Source organism: Ceratosolen solmsi, unplaced genomic scaffold (genome assembly GCF_000503995.2).
Source record: "Ceratosolen solmsi marchali unplaced genomic scaffold, CerSol_1.0 scaffold27, whole genome shotgun sequence".
Taxonomy (NCBI): domain Eukaryota; kingdom Metazoa; phylum Arthropoda; class Insecta; order Hymenoptera; family Agaonidae; genus Ceratosolen; species Ceratosolen solmsi.
In genome coordinates, this window is record NW_011948426.1 from 3794364 (window position 1) to 3809812 (window position 15449).

The 15449-nt window shown below is 28.7% G+C and overlaps 5 protein-coding genes across 5 annotated transcripts; 3 read left to right on the forward strand and 2 right to left on the reverse strand.

Annotated features, from left to right (window-relative positions):
- The first annotated feature begins 1257 nt into the window (after positions 1–1257).
- LOC105363176 (nuclear pore complex protein Nup93) lies at positions 1258–4467 on the forward strand. Its single transcript, XM_011500798.1, has 7 exons — positions 1258–1629; positions 1696–1876; positions 2014–2977; positions 3046–3370; positions 3457–3813; positions 3899–4016; positions 4095–4467. Exons 1-7 carry the CDS (start codon positions 1454–1456, stop codon positions 4401–4403), a joined length of 2430 nt encoding a protein of 809 aa, XP_011499100.1. The 5' UTR covers positions 1258–1453; the 3' UTR covers positions 4404–4467.
- Positions 4468–4591: 124 nt separating this feature from the next.
- Positions 4592–5483, reverse strand: LOC105363336 (ADP-ribosylation factor-like protein 2-binding protein). The gene is made up of 6 exons (XM_011501004.1): positions 5465–5483; positions 5281–5382; positions 5096–5202; positions 4947–5032; positions 4766–4862; positions 4592–4694 (listed from the first exon to the last, which is right to left on the reverse strand). Exons 1-6 carry the CDS (start codon positions 5481–5483, stop codon positions 4632–4634), a joined length of 474 nt encoding a protein of 157 aa, XP_011499306.1. The 3' UTR covers positions 4592–4631.
- Positions 5484–5487: 4 nt separating this feature from the next.
- On the forward strand, positions 5488–7758 carry DCP2 (decapping mRNA 2). Its single transcript, XM_011500799.1, has 5 exons — positions 5488–5927; positions 6001–6648; positions 6717–6855; positions 6927–7212; positions 7295–7758. Exons 1-5 carry the CDS (start codon positions 5881–5883, stop codon positions 7465–7467), a joined length of 1293 nt encoding a protein of 430 aa, XP_011499101.1. The 5' UTR covers positions 5488–5880; the 3' UTR covers positions 7468–7758.
- A 491-nt stretch (positions 7759–8249) lies between these two features.
- Positions 8250–9455, reverse strand: Ho (heme oxygenase). Its single transcript, XM_011500800.1, has 3 exons — positions 9114–9455; positions 8758–8956; positions 8250–8691 (listed from the first exon to the last, which is right to left on the reverse strand). The coding sequence occupies exons 1-3, from the start codon at positions 9214–9216 to the stop codon at positions 8250–8252; spliced, it is 744 nt and encodes a 247-aa protein (XP_011499102.1). The 5' UTR covers positions 9217–9455.
- Positions 9456–10715: 1260 nt separating this feature from the next.
- CYLD (ubiquitin carboxyl-terminal hydrolase CYLD) lies at positions 10716–14333 on the forward strand. The gene is made up of 10 exons (XM_011501005.1): positions 10716–11235; positions 11606–11762; positions 12202–12374; positions 12447–12563; positions 12642–12859; positions 12923–13095; positions 13176–13472; positions 13544–13665; positions 13737–13953; positions 14128–14333. The coding sequence occupies exons 1-10, from the start codon at positions 10738–10740 to the stop codon at positions 14307–14309; spliced, it is 2154 nt and encodes a 717-aa protein (XP_011499307.1). The 5' UTR covers positions 10716–10737; the 3' UTR covers positions 14310–14333.
- Positions 14334–15449: the final 1116 nt, after the last annotated feature.

A 15449-nucleotide genomic window follows, 5' to 3' on the forward strand; every position in this document is an offset into this window, starting at 1 on the left:
ATTATCTGACACAGCTAGAAACAGCCAATCGGAGACATCTTTTATTTTATTTTATATGGCAAGTCTTTGTTGCACTGTATTTTCGACTGATAAAAAAAAATACTATTATGGAATTTTAAAATTGTATAAAATTTTAAATAATACAAGTAAATATATGCGGATCGACGGTCGCTTAAGTTTTTCTTTTATTTTAAGTAGGCATATTTGTAATTAATATTATTTTCTGAAGCTGCATTCCTTTACATATCATAATAAATTTTTAAATTCAGATCAACAAAATATGTTCAAGTATTTTATTAATTTACCTTGGGTTCCCTCTAATTATTTCATTTTAATTAGATGTTTCGATGCTATAAATAAATAATCGATAATTAAATAATGCATGCACCCGTATAAACACAACACCATCTGTCTACTTTAAATTTAAATAATCATATATAAAGAAATATTTATATTATTTAAAGTACTTATATAAGTATATATAATCGAAGGTATATTAATGATTTATTTGCTTATTTAATTATTTACTTTATTTACTTAGTAATTAATCAAAAAATATTTTATTTGACTTTTATAATCATCTTTATAATTTTTATGCATCTTTAAATTTCAAAATTTGTTAAATATTTTTATAATTAGCTCGATATTCATTTTTTTTTTTTTTTTTTCCCATTGTTTATATGAAATACTATTATTTTGACTACAAAGAATTGTATTTGATTATTTAATAATAGTGAACTAAATCCGAGTCGTTGAATCTTTTATATTATACTGAAATATTGTTAAGTAAAATTCAAATATAATTTTTCAATTCTTTTTAAAAATACTTGTTCAAATTTTTAAATCATATTTCATTGTAATAAGTAAATAATAAAAAAAAAAGAAAATGAAACATACTGAAACATTCTGTTACAATGTTGATGCATTTTCGCGCCATTTTGTTCAAATCGTTGCAACGCGTATTTGTGTTTGCGTGAATTTGAGAGTGAATATTTGCATTTGTTATTCTTTTGTTATTACAACAATTCGTTATAAAAGTAACTGACCATTAAAATTTAAAAGGTAAAAACACAATATTTAATCAATATTGATTTCATTTCAAGAAAGTGTAGCTGCTATTTGTTCTGGATTTTATCACATGTTTCTAAAGTAATGCAAATTAGTTTTCAAAAAATTTTTAATTGAATTAACAGGATAACTAATTATTTTTAACATTAAAATAAAAAAAAAAAAAAAAAAAAAAAAAAAAAAAAAAATGTATTAAGCAAGTTAAGAGAATATTTCTAGATATCATGTATTTAAATTTTTAAGATTCAATGCAACGCAACACGTGAATAGTCGGCGTTACGTTATAAGGTTATGAAGTTTTAGCGGTATTTAAATAATAGTCGCTAGTAACGAGAAACGGACAGTGGTTTATATTTATGTGAATTGAAAATATTACATTTAAAGAATGGGTGATTCGGATTTAAATGAATTGCTCAGAATAGCAGAGCAGATGGCTGCTGATGTTGAAGGAAATGGAGATCTTCCACAAGTGCAAAGAAACCTTCGACAAATACTTTATAGTTCTAATGAAATATGGTTACAAATGAAACAAACTGGAACTCAAGATAATCAAGTTAACGCGTAAGTGTCCGATTATTCATTAATTCTTTTATTGAAAAATACTATTTAATGCTTATGTTTTTTCAGGCACATACTTCTTGGATCAAAAGGCATTGACTTATCACAAATTTCACAAAAATTAAATTCTCTAAGTACTAGACGAACATTTGAGCCTCTTGATCCTATAGCTGATACTGATATTGTAAATTATCTTAAGAATGAAAAAGAGAATGCTATACTCTCAATCATAGAACAAGTTCACAGGGATGTAAGTATTGCCCAAATTTGTCGTATATATTGCATGTTATAGCAATGATTTTATTAAAAACTTTTGTGTACTTCAAAAAGTGCATTATATTTTCTTCATAAAGGCTCGTTTATTCATAATTTTATAACAATTTTTAGACTTTTGAATTAAATCGAGTTCAACAATTAGAGCATACTCTTGGTGAATGGAAACAAATGAGATTTGAAATCATGAATGCTATGACTGCTCCATCAGGAGAGTTAGTCGATCTTCGTGGAACACCCCAAAGGACTAAAGTTGATGGATTAATGATAAATTATCTAAGTAATATAGAAGCTGCTTATGTTAGAGAATTGCAAAATTATAATGAACAAATATTAAAAGGAGTTATCAGACCTTTCTTATTTACAATCTTTACTAAAGCAGCAGAAACATTTTATGATAAAAAAGTTTTGGATATGTGGCAAATGGTGAAATCTATGATCGATTTACCCTTAACACCAACGGGTGATCAACTCAAATACAGAAATAGTAGTGTTGTTGAATTAAAAATTGTATCTCAAGCAAGAAAGTATCTTGAAAACAGATATAAAGAATTTATGAATTCTGTGATAAGTGAGAATTTGGCACAAGCTAAAAGAGGAGGTAAACCTGGTACGTTACCCTTAGTGAAAAGTTTTGTTGGAATTAAAATACAAAATATGAGAGATTTGGAAGAAGTATTGGTAGAAGATAAGCCTTTGTGGCCCTTAGTTTATTATTGTATGAGATCTGGTGATTTAAAAGCAGCGTTGCAATGTTTAAATCAGTGTGGTACTAGTTTTCAAGAATTTAGATCTGCTCTTGAAGAAGCAATAGAAGATCCACAACATCATCCCACCTCTAGAGCAGAATCGACTTTAAAACTTCATTATAGGAAGCATGTAAGATCTGCTACCGATCCTTATAAAAAGGCTGCTTATTGTGTACTCGTTCCATGTGAACCCGATGATCTACATACTGAAGTCATGTCGGCAGCTGATGATTATTTGTGGCTTAAATTATGTCAAGTAAGGGACCAACCAGATTCAGAAATTAAATTAACTTTAGAAAATTTACAAACAACTATTTTAGATATTTATGGTATGAATCGTGGCATTTATTTGTAATAAGTAAATTTTAAAAAAATTAAATTTTGTTTTACGCTTTAGGTGAATCATATTATCATGCTCATGATCAACCATTTTTATATTTTTCAATGTTATTTTTAACTGGACAATTTGAAGCTGCGATAGAATTTCTTGCTAGAGGAGCCGGAGGCGAACATTTAGTTCATGCAGTTCATTTAGCTGCTGCCATGCACGAGCATAATTTATTAGCAGTCAGTCAAAGTGTACTAGCTCCATTGATAAGCGTAGATCCTGCAGATAAGCCTCCAGCAAAAAGACTAAATTTTGCAAGATTAATATTACTTTATGTGAAAAAATTTGAATCATACGATCCAAAAGAGACATTACACTATTTGTTTCTATTGAGGTCAGTTTTAAAAATAAATTATAGTAATCATTTACATTTATATTCATTTAAATAATTGTGTATATTTTATTTATTTGGAATAATAGAAATATGAAAGATCCATATGAAAGAAACATGTTTGCTGCATCGGTAGCAGAAATGATTGTAGAGGCTTCATCGGATAACCGTACACTACTTGTTGGAAAAATTGATAAAGATAGGAGATTACCTGGATTACTAGATCAATTCCAAATAAATACGGACGATGTTCTTAATATTAGTGCAGAAACTCTACAAAGAAAGGGCTTTTTGGAAGATGCTGTTTTAATGTACGATTTAATTGGAAATCACGAAAAAGTATTAAGTTTAATGAGTGTTCTTTTAGCTCAAATAGTTAGTAAAAAAAGTACTCCAGGTTCTCTTAGATCTCGATTACAGATTAAAGCGACTGAAATAAGTCTTAGGTAAGGTTGAGAATATTGTGGATATTTAACTACATAAAGTTTAAGTGACATAATCAATTATTTTGTATATTTTTGTGTATTATAGGTATCAAGGCCTGCCAATTCAAGCAGCAGCTGAGTCAGTTGCAGCTTTTTACATTTTAAGAGATCTTATGGTTTTCTTTGACCAATTTCATAATAATCAACATCAAAATGCTCTTAAAGTAATAATGAGTAAAATAAATTACTTATTCCATTTTTAATTGTATTCTATAATGTAATATGTTTTATCGTATTTTTAGACTATAGCCGATTCAAAATTATTGCCACTACATGTTAAAGAAGTTGATGAAAGGGTTACAGCTTTACGTCGAGTATCGCCAGAAATAACCGGTACTTTAGCTGATGTCCTTTTAGCAACGATGACTATTCTTTATCATCGGTATAATGATTTACAAGGCAGTCAATACGATGATACTGCAAGACAACAACAATTAAAAGATCTTAGAGAACACGCTCGTGCATTAACTAATTTTGCAGGAACTCTTCCTTTTAGAATGCCAAATGAAACAAATATTCGACTAGTTCAAATGGAAATTTTTATGCAATAACTTTAATCGTTTAGGTTACAAATTTTGGTTATTTTTGATCTGTAATATTTTTTATAAAATAATTCGATTTATTCTTATAATAACCTAATTTTAAAATATGAAATTTGATTCATTTTTATTTAAATTTCACATAATTTATAAATACAGATGTGTAATAAATTAAAAATTATTTTTAGAATGACGTATTTGAGAAATAAATAAGTAATGATAAATCGATATTAAAATTATTTACATTTTGGTAGATTTTATTAGTATACCGCTACTTAGATCTTGAACTTTTCCTTCTTTTACCTAAATAAAAAAAGGGCATTGTTACTTTCAATATTTATTACAATTTCTATTCTTAAAGTTAAAATACTTACAGCTCTATAATCCAAAAGTAAATCTTTAAATGCTAAAAAATCAGTAAATGTAAGAAGGATTTCAAAAACTTCTCCATCTAATTTAGAACGTCTTTTACTGTATCAATAAATAAATAAATAAATATTATTTTTTTAATTATTTGATGCTTGTAATGTAAGGTTTAAATAATTTTATACAAACTGTAATTCATTTATAAAGTCATCCATTGAAAAATTTGGTATAATTTTTTTTAAGTTGGTAGTGATATAGTTATCAATTCTTTTGTTCTAAATAAAACGAAGACATATTAAAATATTTTCACAATAAGTTAATTTTCAAATTTAACTTACATAATCGTTAAATATTTCCATGTACATTAATTTATTCTCTTCAATTGGTTCAAATATATTCCAGTAATTATCCAAAAAGTATTGTTGTATAGACTGAAATTCATTTTCTGCAGCATTAAAATTAAGAATTAATGTTATATATTTATATTTATTTAATGTAAATAATTTGCAGCAAATAAATTTACCCATTAGAATATCTTCTATGTGCCCAATAATTTTATCAAATGAAATATCTTCATTATTATGACTTTCTTGAATTTCAATATTGCTTATCGCAAACAATGAATCTGTAGGAAACATTTTATAATCATACAATATTATACTTTGAATACAATTGAAAATTATTAATAAACTTATATTTTTGTTTACCCATCACTTCTTGAGTCATCTTGAAATAATATTTAAAAAAATTAAAAATAAATTATGATAAAACCACCGGTATGTCAAAGGAACAATACTAACGTATATACTAACAATCAACATGAATACAAATAATAACAATTTTTTATTGATTTCTGGTAATGCAGTTATACCTATAAGAATCCATATTTATTATTGTTTAGAGTCCAATACAAAATACTTATTGACTTCTAATTATTTTGTACGTAATATATCAGGCATCGATTACATACAAGATGGCGAGAAGTATAAATGCGTAGTAACTACGGTCGCAGTAAATTTTTGTTTTGATTTTCTAATTAAGCAAGTAGTTTTGTAAAATTGTTATCTTAACTTATTAAGAGAAAGTACGAACTTATTATCGCATAATTTGTAAGATTTAAGAAATGTCGGAACATGCAATTCCAGTTGATATTCTCGATGATTTAAGCAGGTTAAATTTTTACTTAAAAAGTATTTTCTACAAGTTGTTAATGAGAAAAATCATTAAATATTAATTTTTGCAGTCGATTCATCATTAATATTCCCGAGGAAGAGAGGAAAGATCACATTCGTATATGTTTTCAAATAGAACTTGCTCATTGGTTTTACTTAGATTTTTATTGTACAGAAGAGGACTCGAAGTTGAAATCATGTGGCATGAAAGAATTTACAACTCACATTTTCAGGCACATCCCCTTTTTAAAGCCACATGTTCCACGTGTTGATGTTATACTTGATCAATGGCGCGAATACAAACAAAATGTACCTACATTTGGTGCGATAGTTTTAAATGAAGATTTAACCAAAGTTTTGCTTGTTCAAAGTTATTGGGCCAAAAGTAGTTGGGGTTTTCCAAAAGGAAAAATTAACGAAGATGAAGATCCTTCTCATTGTGCGGTGCGAGAAGTTTTAGAAGAAACTGGCTTTGACATTTCAAATTTAATCGATAAAAATGAATATATCGAATCTGTTATTAATGATCAACTTGTCAGATTGTATTTAATATACGGAGTACAAAAGGATACAAAATTCCAACCGAAAACACGCAAAGAAATTAAAAATGTAGAATGGTTTGATCTGGAAAATTTACCTAATAATAAAAAAGATATGACACCAAAGGTAAAAATGGGTGTAGGACCAAATGCATTTTTTATGGTAGTTCCATTTGTGAAGTAAGGCTTTATCTTAATTTTAATTGGTTAAATTTAAATGAGAATATTTAAATTATTATTCTACATAGGCGAATGAAAAGGTGGGTTCAAGAAAAATTACAAAGGGATAAAAATACGTTTACAGCGCAAGCGAGGAGGCACCGTCACAAATCTGTTGGAGATATCGAATCTACTGCTAAAAGCAAACGACAACAAATATTCTCTAGAGTATAAATAATTCTTAATATTTGTTATGGTGAAACTGTAAATTATATCATTCAAATGAAATTGAATTTTAGAACGAAGGAACAGATCTTAAATATCCACGTCAAGTTAATACCTCACCTATACCAAATCGATCAAGAGTTCATGAAAATAAAAATACATTTTCCAAAGGGGCATTCAAGCGCAATTTGTTTGGAGAATCAAACGGAGAACAATCATCGGCAATTCTCGCCAAACAATTGGTAGATAGCCCATTAAAAGCTAAATCCAATACATTTTCAAAAGAATCGACGAATCAAGGAGTAAAACGTTTTGAAAATGTAAGCAATAAAACTGCTGTAGGTGGTAGAGATAAGAAAGGTAAAAAAACAGTTGTAATTTGCATTTATAATAATATTTATAATTATTACAAATGTTATAATATTTTTATTACCTGTTACAGATAGTAATGGCAAATCCAGTTTTGGAAAAACTACTCGAAAAACGTCTGAGAAGTCAACTCCGTCTCAATATGGAGTACAAACACTTAATTGTAATTTTTCAGAATTTGATTTTCGAACACAAGTTTGGATGAATTTCAAGTTTGACAAAAAGTCAATACTCAATTGCCTTTAACTTTATTATGTAAAAAAGAAAAAGCAATGCTGTGATTTAATAATTCTATCATTTTATTATAAATTAATTTTATCATTGCCAAAATAGTTAAGCATAAGATTACGTCAGCTCTATACTGTTGTTGAAAAATGTAAAGCATTTTGAATAATTGAAATAGTTATATAGAGCGATTTATAAAATTATAGATTATGGATGATTGGTAGAATCATCATTATATGATAGTTTTCATAAAGTCATTGATATTTCTTTTTTTACATGTGTCCGAAGTGATAGTTTTTCACAATTATTACATCTACAGTATTAATATGATTTTTATAAGTGCAAGGATTATCACTTAATATAAAAAATTTTATTTGAAAAGTTGTTTTACTTATTGCAAGCCTTTGTAGTAGTATTTACAAGCAATTGCAAAATATTTATAATTTTTAATTGATGCAAGATACAAAAATTACAAGTTACACTTGTTCTTTATTTTTTTTTTTTTCCTCTCTAACATTGTGGCAAAAAATTGGCCAATTCGATTGTTTCACAAATCACTTAACTACTTAATGCTAAGAAAATTTTATATTACATTATCTTGTTCTTGATTATATAATTTGCTCTGGAATAAATTACTTTCTTACAATGTTCATCTATCGACTAGAACTGTATAATGACTACAGTAAAGTAGTGTTCCTGCTTATTAATGATAAAATAGTAATGATTTATTAGCAGGACTTATTACTATAATTAAGAAAATATATGTACAGTTCTGAATAGATTGGAAGATGATTTTTTATAATCTATTGTCTAAATAAATGAAAGAAAAAACAGACGACAATGATAATGGAAATAAAAAAATATACAAGTTTTTTAATAATCACTGAGCCCGCTCCTTGGACACTTCTAATGATTTCATTATTTAGCATATAAACAGTTTTACTTTCTTCGAGGAGTTTGTTTTTTGTATCTTCATCTAATAAGTCTGCTATCCTATTCATTGCATTGCGCAGTTCACGTTTCATTTCATAAATGTTGTATTCACCAAAATCTGTCAGATGATTACCATCGTTCAACACCGTATCTTTAAATGGATTCATTCTTTGTACGAGTTGCCTTTTTTTTCGCAAAATTATTCCACCACTCAAAAGACCCATGTAAAGATGATAAATATATGCTATTAGAAGTAGAGAGTCCGTATCTTCGATTTCCCTAAGTCTCATCAAGTACTTGATTACGCTATCCCTGAAATGCATGTTCTGTATAATAGATCGAAATCTCTTCCATATCGATTAAATGACAATTACTTACCTTGGAGTATAATTTTTCATCCAACCTTTTCCTAAGTAAAACTCAAGATCTTTTTCAAATGCTTCCGTTCGCTGAAGACCTTCAATTCTCAACTGCCCTACTTTTGTATTCTTTAATCTCAGCATAGCACCTTCTAGGTATCGAAAAATTTCATAAAATACTAAAAGACCATCTGCCCACACCTTGTCATCCATGAAACCTATTAATAACAATTAAAATTAATAATTAAATGGAGAACATAATAATAGTTAAATAGAAAAATTATAATAAAATTGAAGCAGAAAATGTAATTGAATGAAAATATCGTATAATCGAGAGAATATAAATCAGAAGAAATGTAAGTGTATAGGAGATACCAAAGGCCAACTTGGCGTTCACCAGGGCATCGCTGATCGCGTGAATTTCCCTGGTAGCTCGTCTCATTTTTTTACAAAAATTGTCCTCCTCCACTTCGGGCATTTTCACCACAGCTTTTATTTCAACGTTTTGGCTAATGCGACCCGTAATTAAAACAAATCTGGATTAATCGACCGACTCCCTCGTTCCTCTACTTCATCATTATAGCCGGCCTCTCGCTCCGTCGCCTCTGCTTCTGTGACTTCAGAGCGTTGAAAATTAACGCTACCCCCCGTAACTTCGGATTAAGAGGATTTTCTCACTTCAGCCGTGTCTGTCATACTGCCCATGCCCATTCGCACCCCCTGCTCGTCTATTTCCCTCGCCCTCGCACATTGCCACAATCACGTGTGCACCCGCAATATCTCGTTGTTCCGAAGCCGCTAGATGGCGGCAATGTCAATCTGCCCAAACATTCTCGGCAATTAAGCCGCCGATGGGGGATCTGGATAGTACGACGGGAGTGCGAAATAGAGGAGCCAATTGGATGGCTAACGTTGAGATAAAATAAGCTTTCATTGATTGAATGATAAATAAATGCGATCGTTTATTCTCCATTATTATTGAATACAATGCTGCATAGGCTTACGATAGAGAAGATAGAGACATCGCCGTGCAGCTGCGCTTGGGTTAAGCAGTATTGAAACGACAGCTTATTACAATTGCTTTATTTATCACGCCCTGTGCGATTGAAGTATAGTGTGCGTAAATGCATTACGCCTACTATAATTGTACGCTTATCACTGATAATTCACCAGTTACTATTATAAACTCCGTGTTCGATTGTTTGTTTATTGTGGAGGTTGCGCGAAGGCTGTTTCGGCTACTCTTGTGTTTCGTTGTTTTATTGTTTTGATCTCATCCTAATATATTTTATATTATTCGATTAAATGTGCAATTCATATGATTTTAACGCGTGTCATTTAAGAGTAATGATATTGTAGTAATTGGAATATCAATTGAAAATCTGATATTCCACCTTATACTGCTTGGAATGCTACAATCATTTTACTATAGTTTCGGCTTTATATTCGATTTACTAATATTTACCAGATTATTGTAATTTGATATAACAAAAGGGAATTTAAGAGTCGATCTCTTAGTTCCTCCCTCTACGTTTGCCTTTCGACGTCGAAGTTTGAAACCAAATAAGCAACTTTACACCTACACGGTATTATTACAAATACATGCAAAGCAAAATTAAAATTTGTTGATTGTGCAAGAGGCGAAATATACGTTATAAGTTGGGAACAGCTTTATAAAAAAAAAAACTTATATTATAAAAACCTTAGAATTACAGTTTTAATGCAGTAATTTCAAATGATTTTTCATCATTTGGAATATTCAACATTTTAAAGTCCTTATAGAACGTTATTAAGTGCGTCGGTAGGAAAAATTAATTTTATGCAAGTTGAATGATTTGTATTTTATAATAAATGGACAATGCTTCAAGTTTTATGAAGGAAGATGCGCAATTACTTTGATGTAATTGCTTAAATTTTGTTTATAAAATTAGTATAAACATCACGACAAATATAATTTAGTAGCTTTAAGTAGTTTTTATTGTAATATCTTGGAATTAAAATGGAAGAAAATTTGAGAAAATTAAGTCATTTAGTTATTCAAGATAATCCAAGAACAATAGAATTTTGTATATTTGTAAACGAGACAATTGCCATACACTTAAACGGTTCATGCGATAAAAATGTTTGCAAAGTATATCCAGGGCAGCTTGCAAAATCAATTGGAGTTGAGGGTAACGATAAAAGAAGAGTGTTATTGTACAGCGATGATAATGAAAAGTGGTACGATGTAATATGGAAATGCAATTTGATTGATTTGCGTCTAATTTCACCATTGATTTGGAAACTTCTGTGTCCTATTACAAATTTCCAAGAGAGAATAAAGATAGCGAACAATGAAAATCTTTGTAAGGAGATTGAAAATATTAAAAAAGGTAGTAAAGTTTTGTATAATCAAAGTGGTTCTGAACAAAATTTAATGGAAGTTAAATCCATTGGTTCGGTATTGAATCGTGGATTTGGGTATTATTTTGGCTTAGATTTCTCAGTAAGAAAATATGCTTTTACTTATCATGAATTTTTAACAATTTAACTCTGCATTGACAGGCATAATATGATTTTACAGAAAAAGTCAGCACTTAATTTTAATTCATCTAGAATATACGCAACAATTACGGATATATCTCTATATGAACATTCAAATTTTGAATCTATCACAAATTTTGAAAAAAGTATTATTTTGTAATCTATCTTTTATAAATTTAATATATTTTTTAATCAAAGCATATAAGTATATTTCAATTTTTTTCTCGACAGATTTTTTATCTAATAATATACTACAACCTAAAAATACTGACAATTTTTTTATTACTAAAAATACAGAAAATACTGTTGATAAAAAGTTTAATTATACTGTGAAAAAAGAAAAGTACCCCATGTTTGTAGATACTGACAATAATAACAAAATGATTGATGATATTGCCTGTGATATTTCAAACTGTGCGGTAAAAAACAAATCGGAGGAGCAACAAAATTATAAAAAAAAATTGGATAAAAATTTGACATATTTTGATCCTCTAGATTCAGGTAATAAATTATAAATTATAAAACCATTTACGGGTTATACTTGTGTAAAAAGCTGTGAAACTTTTTTAGAGTAACTTGTACGTGTAGCGGATGAGATAATAATAACTTAGAGTTTAAAATTAGAAATTAATTTGGGGACTCTTAAAGTAAGTAGCAGCGTTTGTGAAATTCGATCATTATTGAAATTTATCCATAAAATGGACAGACAAGATATTCCAATTTTTGTATTAGAACATAAATGGAGTAGTGATATTGATTTAAAAGTAGAAGATAATTTAGATAGCGAAAGTAATTATAGTAGTTCGTCCATTCGTAATAAAAGTAAATTCTTTATAAAATTTTTAAAAAAAGAAAAAACTTGAAAAAAAAAAATGAAGTTTTTCTTTTTTAATTTAGAACTATATTAGTTTATAAATAATGTAATTGATTTCATATTTAGATTATGAAATGGATGAAATACAACCTACAAATATTCAACAATATACTAATCCTGGCGAATCACAAATTGGTTCACAAGTTAAAGTACTTATGAATAATGATACGCATTGTGGAGTGATACGTTGGATTGGATATCCTGAGGGTTCCAATAAATTGACAGCAACTATTGAATTTGTAATTGTAATTTAATTTCTTTATAATAATTTTTTCAGAAAATTACTTTATTTAGTTGATATTTTTCATTAGGATTATAAGTACCCATCAGCGACAAATGGAAATTATCAAAATCTTAAATACATTCGGTGTAATCCAGTGAATGCATATGTCACCGATTTAAATAGGTATCAACAGTACGTTACAGCCGTAAGTAGACTTAACTTCAATTTCTTTTAGTTACAAGTTTAATTTCTTAATTAAAATTTATATGTCCAATAATTAAAGTCTAGTAGCTGTTATTCTAATTCAAAAAAAAAAGATTTTAAACCCACTCAGAATTCAGTTGCTAATGAAATAGTGCCACCTATAAAGGTGAAAGATAATACAAAAAATATTTTTAGAAAATATCGTGGTATACAGGGTCATCATAATTCTTGTTATTTAGATGCCACTTTGTTCAGTATGTTTGCCTTCACTAGTGTGTTTGATTTTCTTTTATGGAGGTAATTGATTAAAAAAAAAATTATAGTAGTGTTTCAGTGAAAATATTGCCAATCAATTTTTAGATCACCAAATGAAGAGGATTGCTTAGAATATATGGAAGTTCAAAAAGTATTACGAGAAGAGATAGTCAATCCTTTAAGAAAAAAATTGTGTGTTACAGCCCCTCATGTTATGAAGTTACGAACCTTATTGGAAAAATCATCTTCCATCTCCGGTTTAACCAGCGAAGAGAAGGGTTAACAAATTTGCCAGTATAATATTTAAATAGAATTAATATATTTTAATGTAAAAACGATTTTTGTTTATTTTGTATAGATCCAGAAGAATTTTTAACATCGTTACTTGCACATACACTGAAAGCCAAACCATTTTTAAAATTCAGCTCTGGACAGGATGCTTATCTTTATCAACTTTTTGTGGAAAAGGATGATAAACTTGTTTTTCCATCGGTTCAACATCTTCTTGAACAAAGTTTCAAAATGAGCAAAATTAGGTTAAAAGAGGTTCCTTCGTGCTTCATTATACAGATGCCCCGTTTTGGCAAATCATATAAAATGTATTCAAAAATACAACCAACATTACTATTAGATGTGACAGATATTATAGAAGATCGTAAGTCATAGATTATACAATTTCTATTCAATCGCAAGCTATTGTATAATAAAGAATTGTTTGCATTACAGCTCCAAAAAAGTGCAACGTTTGTGATAAATTAGCTTCTTACGAATGTACCGACTGTCCACAGAATATTGTTATTTTTAATGGCTTTGAAAATGCTGGTTATTGCAATTCATGTCTTAAGAGGGTTTGAAGCACAACTCTATTTTATTTTATTTTATTTGTAAATCCTTTGTTTTCAATAACATAAATGTTTAGGTTCATTCTCACGTAAACAGAAAAGACCATAAACCCAATAAACTTGTTTTACCGATGGAGTATGAGGAAATAAAAAAAACAATTCCTGTACACCGATCATATTTGGAACTTCGGGCAGTTGTTTGCATAGAAACATCACATTATGTTTCTTTTGTTAAATGCGGTCCCGGATCTGATGCACCTTGGTGTTTTTTTGATTCAATGGCAGATAGAAAAGGTAAAATGTTCAATAATGCAGATAGATAAATTGCACAATTCAATTTTGTAATTTAAGGTAATTACAAATATTATTTCACTAAATTTTTATGCGAAGAAATCTTTCGACACACATTTGTTATCTTCATTCTATAATACGTTAAATCTTTGTTACAAATAGTCTGATATTTTCTAGGAGAACAAAATGGTTACAATATACCTGAAATTGTACAATGTTCAGAATTTTCATATTGGTTTAGTAATGAGAGAGCAAGCAAAATAGCATCGTTAACAGATGATCGATTACTACCTAAATATACTAAAAGACTTTTATGCGATGCATATATGTGCGTGTATCAATCTCAAAATAAATTATAAATAATATTAGGAGATAATGATAACGAAATTATTATTAGTTTTTTTTTTTTTTTTTTTTTTTTTTTTTTTTTTTTTTTTTTTTTTGGTATTTATTACAATTAGTAATTTCATAGAAATTTTTGTTTATTATTTTATTTTATAACGGCGCCATGTATTTACTACTGTAACAAAAAATTGCTTCTCAATAAATACGTTATAATAATATGTACATTTTAAAAATCATTTTTGATTTTAGTACGTAAATTTTTAATTCATTTTCATATTATAATATACATGTTATAGGTTTGATTTATAATCAGTTGAAGACAGATGTAATTCAAAATAAATTTACTTTTTATTACAATTTTATAAGTTGTCAATATTTTTCGAGTTCACTCATGTACATTATGTGTATGCAAAAGTACATTGAAAAAGCTTTAATGTTCACGGCGTTTTACATGTATGTTTAGATTATAAAATACCTATCAATTGCACATTGTAATGTTATTTACGTATTAATGTAACTTTATGTTTTACGTTTGGAATTTAAAATACATGATAAGCTTGAAAAATTTTGATTACAAATTTATACGATGACTTATCGCCTTATATCATATTCGTAAGTACAACCTTTTGCAAATTCGAAACTCAATTGTGTAATAATTAATTACATATTATTGGATTTTCACTGGTAATTCAAAATTTATATTAATAACATTTGCAATTAATTAACTTGAGAAACCTCGAGTGACGCGGGGATGGTGCGGAACTTTCCAGGACAATTGAATTCCGTCATCCATGACGAGAAGCCAAGTAACTGAGTAGTCCCATTGTGTAAGTGATAATTGTGAGACGAAGGTAAGAAACAATGTGAACGGGGACTTCTCCTTCGCGGCCTTGAAAAAACTCACTTCCAACTCTTCCTCCCAGCCTATTAATATCAAGATCTCGTGCCTTCTTAGTTACTTCTTCACTGTATTAAAAGTTGGACCATAACACAGAAAGGCCTCTTTTCCCAGGAGCCGAGGGCACATTTCATTTCCTACTCTCGTCCCGTACCCCAATATTCGATCTACGTGGCCTTACACGGCGATAATAAAAGAATACGAGATAACCGAGAAATAAGTGCTATTTGCAAAACGAAATGGCAAGTGATTTGAA

Coding starts and splice junctions, on each gene's coding strand:
- LOC105363176 (XM_011500798.1), top strand. CDS start 1,454: ATGGGTGATTCGGATTTAAATGAATTGCTCAGAATAGCAGAGCAGATG. Junction 2,978..3,045: donor AACTATTTTAGATATTTATG/GTATGAATCGTG, acceptor TTTACGCTTTAG/GTGAATCATATTATCATGCT. Junction 4,017..4,094: donor AACATCAAAATGCTCTTAAA/GTAATAATGAGT, acceptor TCGTATTTTTAG/ACTATAGCCGATTCAAAATT.
- DCP2 (XM_011500799.1), top strand. CDS start 5,881: ATGTCGGAACATGCAATTCCAGTTGATATTCTCGATGATTTAAGCAG. Junction 5,928..6,000: donor ATTCTCGATGATTTAAGCAG/GTTAAATTTTTA, acceptor TAATTTTTGCAG/TCGATTCATCATTAATATTC. Junction 6,856..6,926: donor GACAACAAATATTCTCTAGA/GTATAAATAATT, acceptor ATTGAATTTTAG/AACGAAGGAACAGATCTTAA.
- CYLD (XM_011501005.1), top strand. CDS start 10,738: ATGGAAGAAAATTTGAGAAAATTAAGTCATTTAGTTATTCAAGATAAT. Junction 11,236..11,605: donor ATTTCTCAGTAAGAAAATAT/GCTTTTACTTAT, acceptor AAAAAAGAAAAG/TACCCCATGTTTGTAGATAC. Junction 12,375..12,446: donor TGACAGCAACTATTGAATTT/GTAATTGTAATT, acceptor ATTTTTCATTAG/GATTATAAGTACCCATCAGC.
- Ho (XM_011500800.1), bottom strand. CDS start 9,216: ATGCCCGAAGTGGAGGAGGACAATTTTTGTAAAAAAATGAGACGAGCT. Junction 8,957..9,113: donor GAACGCCAAGTTGGCCTTTG/GTATCTCCTATA, acceptor TGTTATTAATAG/GTTTCATGGATGACAAGGTG. Junction 8,692..8,757: donor ATGAAAAATTATACTCCAAG/GTAAGTAATTGT, acceptor CATGCATTTCAG/GGATAGCGTAATCAAGTACT.
- LOC105363336 (XM_011501004.1), bottom strand. Junction 5,203..5,280: donor CATAGAAGATATTCTAATGG/GTAAATTTATTT, acceptor TTAATGCTGCAG/AAAATGAATTTCAGTCTATA. Junction 4,695..4,765: donor TACTTTTGGATTATAGAGCT/GTAAGTATTTTA, acceptor TTTTTTATTTAG/GTAAAAGAAGGAAAAGTTCA.